Source organism: Procambarus clarkii, chromosome 69 (genome assembly GCF_040958095.1).
Source record: "Procambarus clarkii isolate CNS0578487 chromosome 69, FALCON_Pclarkii_2.0, whole genome shotgun sequence".
NCBI lineage: Eukaryota > Metazoa > Arthropoda > Malacostraca > Decapoda > Cambaridae > Procambarus > Procambarus clarkii.
This window is the reverse complement of record NC_091218.1, coordinates 17,980,106-17,990,105: the sequence shown is the minus strand read 5'-3', so window position 1 is coordinate 17,990,105 and position 10,000 is coordinate 17,980,106. Positions and strand designations below refer to the sequence as shown.

Here is a 10,000-nt window from a genome sequence, read left to right as displayed (position 1 = left end):
ACGCCACTACTTATAAAAACAAATTATGTATAATATAATCTGGCAAGCTCCTTCGGTTTAGTCTATAATAATTAGTTTTTGGGGAGATTATCTGTACGCCAAGGGGCCGCAAGAGAGTTGAGAGGGGCGCGGACACGTACCGGGGCACAGGTGGGAGCAGTCCGTTCGCTGCACGGCCAGACCCTGGCACGCTGCCCCGCCGTTCAGGGGCGTCGGGGCTGAGCAGGTGCGGGTGCGACGCTGAGTGCCCCGTCCACAACGACTGCTGCACGACGTCCACGACGACCAGGACGACCACGCACCGTCCACTGTAGGGAGACACACACATGATCCGGTTAAGTTAGACTAGGTTAGGTTCAGTCGGGTTATTGGTACTGATCAATATTACTACTGTGATCCAAGGACCTCTCTGGTCAATATTAATACTGTGACCCAATACTGTACTTCTGCAGTACAGTATTGTACTGCAGAAGTACAATACTGTACTTCTATCTTAATTATCTATATAGTGTCAGATGGTTTGATGGGGATTAATTATCTTAATAGTGTCAGAGTTGCAGATATCGTTCACAAAAACCCGTCATGTTGTTACTAGGGTACAATCAGCCTCATTCTGTAAGAATTTCATTAATTTCTAAGTCGATCTCTGTGTATGAACTTTCACCTGTAAATACAGGTCCAATATTGGTGGAGGATTTACATTTTTATCTGGTAGATGTGAAAAAAAGTCTAGTTTTTATCTCTCGTATAGATTTCTGTTCTATCTGCACTTCTTCCATCTAGTATGAGAGCTTCAGCTCTATTTCAGCAGCATATAGGACACTGTAAAATATTAGAACATGGTTTAGAACCCTGAAACAGGGCTATTTCATGGCAATTTACACAGCCTTTGTTGGACCAATATTGGAATATGCCGCACCTTGTGAAGCACAAACCCTACAAAGAAGACAATTCGCAATCGACTTGAGAATGGTCCAGGACGGACCGAAACGTCGTCGTCCCTTCACCTTCTAGTGTGTGGTCTGGTCAAGCTACAAAGAATACAAATATTGAATGTAGCACAAGAATGTAGCAACTCTTGTATATATCTCAAATCGAAGGTTTGTAAGAAGATTAGTGTCAGCACTCAGTGGGCTTCGTTTTGATGAGTAATGGGAACTGGGCCTCACAACAATAGAGACAGGAATCAGAGGGGACATGATCGCAACACACAAGATACCGAGGGGAACTGGCAAGATGGAAAAGGACAGCCTCTCTTAATCAACAGAAAGTAGGATGAGAGGACTAGAGCTGGAAATGCAAATGAGTCGCAGAAATGTAAGGAAATGCTTGTACCCTGTACGAATGATGAAGTAGTGGAATGCACTACAAGAAGCTGTGGAAGCCACCTCCACCTTAAGGACAGATTTGACGAAGAATTCGAGTATCAGAATAGTTAAATCATAAAGCAACAGCCAGTGGTCAGTAAGTGTACTTCAGTTCCCCGCAGTCACTAATATGTAAGTATTGATAGGTAGCCAAACACTTCAAGGTAGGTACCCCTTCCTCTTCCCCTCTCACATCCCTCCTTCCCTCCTCCCCTCCCACATCCCTCTCCCTCCTTCCATCTGGTAAATCTCGCTGTCTCTTACACAAGTGCCACATTCAACTCTCATTTCCCCTCTGATCCTTCAGTCTCCAGCAAACACAACAACTAGCATCCGGCTCCTGTCCAGTCTGGCTCGTGTTCCCCCTCTCTCTCCTCTCCCTTCATTCTTCTTCTTTCCCTTTTTCCTTTTGAGTCTCTTCCCCTTCCCCAGTGCCTTTCCCTTCCTTATTCTCTTTTGTTTTCACCCTTTTCCCTTCTTCATCCCGTCTACTACACTCTTTTCCCTTTCACACAAACCCTGTTCTCACCCCCTCCTCTCCCACAGCTTCTCTCTCTTTCCCATCAGCTCTTTTCCTCCTCTCCTATGAATTCATGTCCTCCCTTCAAATGCTCATAGAACCTTCCCATCCTCTCCTATAATGAACCCCTTCACTTATGTTCTAAGGCTGCCTCTTACATCCCCTCTCTTTCACATCCCTCCCATCCCACACCTTCCATCTTCACAACCCCATCCAACCCTCCCTTTACATCCTCTCTACAGCACCCTTCCCCATGTTCCCTCACAAACCATCTTTCTCATTATTCTAATATACAAATCTCCGGCTGGAATGAACGCTCAAGACTGAGTCAAGCCTGGCCTCAGGTCGGGCTTGGGGAGTAGAAGAACTCCCAGAACCCCATCAACCAGGTACCAAGACTCAGCAAATGGAAAACATCAAAATATCTGGACACTGGATACGATGGCCAAGATTGCAACTTGAAATCTGTGACAAGTTTGCGCTAAACTAACAGTTAATGCGGCCGACGTGTAGGTAACAAGCCCAAAACATTTTGATCCTGCTCGGGAAGAGAACCCGGGCCCATTCGGTTCTGAGCTAATCACAGATCTCACGCATTTTTTGTAAAAATAATGTCAAAATGCCCACGCGTTCTCCTTAGGGCAAGGAGAATCCCGGAACTGCTTATGTAAATATATTTTTAAAATGCAAGTTGAATGAGAGTTCATGTGTAATATGAGTAAAAGCCCTCATACTAATGATATTCAGGAGGGGAAAAACGCGTAGGTTCGAATCCTCATGACGGCTCCAGTGGATAGCAGATATAACCTAGGTCTAGTGCCACTCTAGAAGAGGGACAAAGCGATGACAACAAATATAGACGAGAAGCACTAATATTATTCAAGACTTTGAGAGGGTGATTAGGAGTCCTACTTCTAGTTGTAAGGACTAGAATCTCAGATCAAGAGGAGCCGAGACAAGGAAGATTCTGCCTTTCACAACTACTCAACCACTGTAAGGAAACCACAGAAGCATCGTAACAATCAGAAAACAGGTTATATTCATGTAATGTAATAGACCATAAAGGATTAACAGGTAAACTAACAGTTCCAGCAAACACGTAAACAAAAGTTTACCCAATCCAGCCCGAGCACAGGAAAAAATCTTAGCAATGTCCTGCCACAGCTACTTCGATCTCAGCACCACAATGTTGTTTTAGATTCAGCTACTCAGAATAATAAGTTCCAGTAGCACGGGCTATGGTGAGCCCGTATCAGCACCACAAGGGACTGTCTTTAGAAAACAACCAGAGGTAAACTCCCTCTCCTGCCCCCACGTCTCCCCACACCCCCCTTCCCCTTCTCCTGTCCTCGTCTCCTCTCCCCTTTCGCTCTGATTGACGAAGCCCCGGTGGACCTTTGAACCTAAAATTGAATCCGAGTTTGGGATAAAGCCGGACGTTGCAGCTACGCACCTCAGAGCTCTATCCTGTCCGGTTGTCCACCATCGCACTCAGATGGGTACCAGTAACGCGCCCCCCCCCCCCCGCACCCCACCTCCCCCCCCCAGATTAACCAGTCTGACACAAAGAGACGTTTTCCAAAGCCTCACTTCATCGGATAATGAAAACCATTTCTCATCACGCAGATATCGGCAGATGGGGTCTTTAGTGTTCTAGCTATGAGCCTTGGGCTCTGTACAAGGGGGTGCCACTCACCAGATGACAGCAGCAGGAGGAGCAGCAGAAGATTAAGAGGAACGAAAAGGATTAGCAGGAAAAAACGTCGAAAGGAGACAGAACAGAAAGCGAGGAAGAGGCACAGGTGGAGAGAGACACACCCCTTAGAAACAGACAAGGATCCAGAACGCAGTTGATGGGGTTCTGGGAGTTCTTCTACTCCCCAAGCCCGGCATTGCAGGATCATTACCAGATTGGTCCTCATGGAGATAGACACAAGGGGGAGACTCAATAGCTTCCCTTCTTTCCCCAGACCCTTCCCCTCAAGTGCCACTCGAGGCTGGAGGAGCAGCGGGACACCCAAAGGGAAAGTTAAGGGGTGGAAGGGGGAGCGTCAAAGAAGAGCTCCCCCCCCCCTCTCCACGTGACAGGTTGGCCTCCTAGTCCCCCTATTGTCGAGCCATCTGTCCTATGGGTGCAGGGAGGCGGCGGGAAGGTGGAACCCCCCTTCCACCCTTCGTGGAATGGGAAAGATAATGGAAGGAAAGAAAACATGGAAGAGGATGGACATATAAAAGGTGCCGGAAGGGTAACAAAGAGGATTGAGGGAGAAGGAAGTGGGAAAAGGGAGAGAGAGAAACGATGGAGGCAGAAAGGAAAGGGTTAGAAACGAAAAATACGAGAGAGAGAGAGAGATAGAGAGAGAGAAAGAAAGAGAGAGAGAGAGAGAGAGAGAGAGAGAGAGAGAGAGAGAGAGAGAGAGAGAGAGAGAGAGAGAGAGAGAGAGAGAGAGAGAGAGAGAGTAGCCATAGAAGACTACTACTCAAGACACTTGCAATATCAGCCAGAAATTTAGATAACCAAAGTAAGGAATGAGTTCAAAACGAAGACTGACTCTCACCAATCCAAGCGAGACCACTGAACACCCAACCCGTTCTCGCAAATTTAATAAGTCAATATTGACTTATTAGTTGCGCGCATAGGTGACATACTAAACATAATAGTTTCCCTTGAAAAGCTTCATAGAAAACACCGACCTTACCTAACCTACTTAGTATGTTAAAATAAGCATCTTAGAGCTTCGTAATTACAATTGTTATTTAACCTATTATAGGTATAGGTTAGGTAATAATTGTAATTACGAAGCAATAAGATGCTGATCTTAACATACTAAGTAGGTTAGGTAAGGTCGGTGTTTTCTATGAAGCTTTTCAAGGGAAACTATTATGTTAAGTATGTCACCTATGCACATATTTAATAAGTCAATATTGACTTATTAAATTTGCGAGAACGGGTTGGAACACCAGGGGGGTGGACCCACCAAGCTTACACAGCTGCTTACGAAACCTTTATATCTTTCCTCAATCATGGCGGCTTAGGTTTGAATTTAATAAACAGTTTACGAGCTGGGAAACTCTACGAGGTTGTGTATAACAACAATAACCTTGGGTTGTGAACGACCGTCCAGCGTTTCCCAAATCATAAATATATGTAATAAATACAATCTAAGCCGCCATGGGGAAAGATGTATTGGTTTCGGAAGTAGACACGTAAATGCTTAAAAGAATGCTGATCCTGCCATATTCTCTTCAACCGCGTATTCCTGGGGCCAGATTCACGAAAGCCCTTACGAACCTGTACATCTTTTCTCAATCTTTGGCGGCTTTGTTTACAATTATTAAACAGTTAATGACCTCCGAAGCACCAGGAGGCTATTTATAATAATAACAACAGTTGAATGGGAAATTTCCATGCTTGTAAACTGTTTAATAAATGTAACTAAAGCCGTCAAAGATTGAGGAAAGATGTACACGTTCGTAAGTGCTTTCGTGAATCTGGTCCCTGGACTGTTCTCCTGCACGATGCTTTGTAAAAGTAAGAAAATACATATCAAATTGTCAAAACACTGAAAGCATGCTTCGGTCTGTTGACATAATCCGCTGCAAGAGTGAAAAAAGAGCAGCCTTCAAGTAAGGTGCGCGCGCACTTCTCCAGGAATGTAAACACTGGCGTTCTTGCTAGTACCAATGGAGACGGAGAATCCGATCCGTTCTTTCAAGGTAATCCAGTCCTCGCCAGAGGAGACACACAACTTAGCCAAACATTAGCCGAGGAAACTCAAGTAATCAACTCAGTTTGCCACGAATGTTTCTAATTTTAATATACTTTAATAAAGTTTACATTTTCAAACAAATAATAATAAAAAAACTAATTCTGATAAGGTAAAAGATATTGTAAAAGGTCCAGGAAAGGGGATGGAATAGGAGGGGTGAGGGGAAAGGAAGAAAGAGAGAGCGAGAGAGAGAGAGAGAGAGAGAGAGAGAGAGAGAGAGAGAGAGAGAGAGAGAGAGAGAGAGAGAGAGAGAGAGAGAGAGAGAGAGAGAGAGAGAGAGAGAGAGAGAGGGAGAGAAAGAGAGGAATGGAGATATAATTATTTTTTAATTCATTTTGTAGGGGGCAGGCAACCTATGTATGTATATATATTAGGCTGATACCGCCCCCCCCCTCAATATCTAACTCCTGACCCTCCACAGGATCCAACTTCACAACAGTCTATTTAACTCTCGGATACTATTTACTTCTAGGTGAATAGGAATATTAGGCCATAGGAAACGTGCCCAACCAATCCTGTCCCAGCCGGGATTCCCAATTGTGGATAGAGAACGAAGTCTACTGTAGTAGCAAGAACGAAGGAGAGGATGAGAGGAGAGGATGAGAGGAGAGGATGGGAGGAGAGGATGGGAGGAGAGGATGGGAGGAGAGGATGGGAGGAGAGGATGGGAGGAGAGGATGGGAGGAGAGGATGGGAGGAGAGGATGGGAGGAGAGGATGAGAGGAGAGGATGAGAGGAGAGGATGAGAGGAGAGGATGGGAGGAGAGGATGAGAGGAGAGGATGGGAGGAGAGGATGGGTACAGAGCTCTCTCACACTAACTTGAGACCAACTCTCTATTCTAACAATCATTGGTGTTGACTGTGGCGCAGCCCCCCCCCCCCCCTCCTGGTAAGCTTACACTCTTGGGCACTGGTGTGGGATCTCCAGGGTAGAGAGAGAGAGAGAGAGAGAGAGAGAGAGAGAGAGAGAGAGAGAGAGACACTGACTATCTAGGTTACACATACACAAAAGGTATTGTGTAGACAATGCACACATCTGTCACCCCCTCGTCAATTTCCTCCATCCTGTAATAAATATGCTGTTAGGGCTTCTCCTTCCTCTTACTGGTACCTCTCTGTAGCGCCACACCCACCCACACCACACCCAGCCACACCACACCCAGCCACACCACACCACACCCACCCGGTATCCCACAAGTCCATTATAATAAACAAGCAACCTATCACAATCATGCATATTGACCCAGATAATTTCCCATGTATTCTGATTGGCTCATTTTCAGCACTGCAGCTGCCGTGGCGGGAACTGGGAATGTGTGAGGGAGAGTTGGTGCTGGAGGGCGTCTCCCTCTCCTTATCACATAGACTCTTGCTGGGGTGGTGGAGGAGGAGGAGGGGGAAGAAGAGGGGGGGAAGAGGTAGGAAGAAAGTCATAAACACCAATAAGCCTGTACCTGAGAAAAGCAAAGGGGTGGGGGGCCCTTGAGCTTGACTGGCTTCCTCCAATACGGCTTTCCTACCTTTCCACCACTACCACACCTACTACCACCACCACAACCACCCCCACACCTACTACCACCACCACAACCACCCCCACACCCACCATTAACCCCCCCCCCTCTCTATGTCTCTCCGCTATAATAATCACCACTCATCCCCCTTTCTGCCCCTTCTCAATCCCTACATTCCAGAACCATTTTAACTCCCACTATTATCTCCACCCCGCCTCATAGTCTCCAATCCTCACCTCCTCCCCCCCTTACCCACACTACCTTAACTGATGAATTCACACTAGGGGGAGGGAGGGGGAGTGTCTGAGTTCCTTCTCCCCCATAATCGTGAATCTCTTGGGAGTTACAACGAAGCAAAGAATTCAATATTCACCGCCCGCAACCCGCCCATTCCAGAGTGACGCCCTCAAATTGGTTTGGTCACACACCCATTTCTCTGTCAGTGGACGGGAGGGGAAATGAGACGGGGTTATACGAAGATGAGGGAAAGGAGAGGAATAGACGACAGACGACAGAAAGAGAGAGAGAGAGAGAGAGAGAGAGAGAGAGAGAGAGAGAGAGAGAGAGAGAGAGAGAGAGAGAGAGGGAGAGAGAGAGAGAGAGAGAGAGGGAGAGGGAGAGAGAGAGAGAGAGAGAGAGAGAGAGAGAGAGAGAGAGAGAGAGAGAGAGAGAGAGAGAGAGAGAGAGAGAGAGACAGAGAGAGACAGAGACAGAGAGAGAGAGAGAGACAGAGAGAGAGAGAGAGACAGAGAGAGAGAGAGAGAGAGAGAGAGAGAGAGAGAGAGAGAGAGAGAGAGAGAGAGAGAGAGAGAGAGAGAGAGAGAGAGAGAGAGAGAGAGAGAGAGACAGAGACAGAGAGAGACAGAGAGAGAGAGAGAGACAGAGAGAGAGAGAGAGAGAGAGAGAGAGAGAGAGAGAGAGAGAGAGAGAGAGAGAGAGAGAGAGAGACAGACAAAAACAGTACCATCACCCGTAAAGATTTTTGCTGCATCACATATCAGTTACTTGTACACCCCTCCCCCCTCCCTCTCCCCCCGTCAATATCTGTTTATTAATTCGTCATCAGGGGGCTCCCTTGACGGGGGCGCCTCCCCCGAGAACACCCCCTCCCCTCCCCAGGAACCTCAACCCCCCCTCTCTCCACCCAGCACCCACACTCTCACTACACCAAGCTGGTGGGGCTTGTGGGACACTTGTGTCCGGATACAGAACACTGGATCATGTATCAACCTTAGCAATGTTGCAACGAAGAAGCTGAGTGTGTCTTAGGGGTTAACATGGGGGACGAAGGCAATGGGTATATGGGAAGGGAGCCGTGGAAGGGAAGAGAGGCGAAGAAGGGAAGGGAGAGGAGGCAGGTGCTCCCCAGGGTAGGCAGCACTCGCTGAAGACAGAAGCGTCACTCAGGAGGGCAGGAGGAGTGTCTCCTGAGGCACCGCCTCGTCCCTCACCTGTCTACCTCCCTCACTTCCCTCAGGACAGTCAGTAGCACTAAGATATGGGATGCCAATCAGGGACACGTGATCAGGTAAGTCCAAGGGCTCAGGCGAGACCATGGGGCCTTGGCTTGTGATATCTTGATCTAAAAGGCTGTTGCTTGAAGCGGTCGGTAGGCACACATCCCCTACACTGCTGGCCCGACGCTTCCTGCAAGAATTTGTCGACTTCCGGAACTGTCTTTCCCGTCCAATCTTCACTGTATTCACACTGTCTATAGACAGCAACTACACACTGCAAGACCAGGCACTAAGCTGCCAAACAGCCCCGTAACCACACACACTCCAGCAGATCAGTGAACCAATAAACAACAGAATGTTGAAGGGGATCGAAATTCTGATGTACTCACCATAGACCTTAAGGACGGCCGGCTCAGACACCCTCTTGGCAGCGACATTCTCGGCCACACAAGTGTAGTTCCCGGAGTCTTCAGGCCGAGCGGACAGAATCAGCAGTGAACCCTCAGAGGAGATCCTGGAATTGGTAGGGAGATGGGGGTGAGTTCTTAGTGGTGGTGGGGGTGAGGGGGAGATGGAAGAGTAACATAAAGGGAAGGGAGGGAAGAGAACATGACAAGGAAGGACAAGTGGGAGAGGAAACAGGTCGAAATATGGGGTAAGAGAGAGAGAGAGAGAGAGAGAGAGAGAGAGAGAGAGAGAGAGAGAGAGAGAGAGAGAGAGAGAGAGAGAGAGAGAGAGAGAGAGAGAGAGAGAGAGAGAGAGAGAGAGAGTGTGTGTGTTTCCCTCCCAGTACCATAGTGGCAAGCAATACCACAAAACAATCAACAGGTAAGGCGAGGCTTGGGAGCCAGCGCACGACCCTGCACGGACAATCAAATGAGCATACCCGCACCAAGAGATGGATACAACACTCACTTGTAACTTGGGTGGAGGGTGAAGTCGATGGGAACGTTATCCTTGAGCCAAGTGGAGGTCGGGGTGGGTCGCCCCAGTGGCGGGAGACATCGAAGTTCCACGTGCTGCTCCAGAGGCACCGACTCCGAGTACGGAGGTTCCTCGAAGTACCGCCGCAAGTCTGTAACAGAAACACAAGTGTTAGTGTCTGTATTTGTACCGAGCCCTGTACCGGAGACAAGCCTCAAGTGGAGTCTCTTCTCCCTGAAGTACGTGGGGCCAAGAGCTGCCAGTCCATGGCTCTAAGTGGCGAAGGTAAAAGGAAAGAAAGGTGAAAAAAAGGGAAGCTCGCAGGTCGGCTAAGTTATTAAGAAGAGAGGGAGAGACAGAGGGAACAAGGGAGAGACGGAGGGAGCAATGAAGGAAGATCTACCTTAAAGGAAGGTATTTTTTCATTAACGTCGACATTTCTACGATAAA

General features: G+C 47.8%; 1 protein-coding gene across 2 annotated transcripts in view; it reads right to left on the bottom strand.

Moving 5' to 3' along the window:
- unc-5 overlaps positions 1 to 10,000 on the bottom strand; it is a 321,941-nt gene that overhangs the window by 27,146 nt on the left and 284,795 nt on the right. For both annotated transcript variants that reach the window (XM_069311103.1, XM_069311104.1), the window contains exons 5-7: positions 9,542 to 9,701; positions 9,016 to 9,140; positions 141 to 308 (exon numbers count right to left, since the gene is read on the bottom strand). In XM_069311103.1, coding sequence (XP_069167204.1) covers positions 141 to 308; positions 9,016 to 9,140; positions 9,542 to 9,701 — 453 coding nt within the window. The remainder of the gene's footprint in view (positions 1 to 140; positions 309 to 9,015; positions 9,141 to 9,541; positions 9,702 to 10,000) is intronic.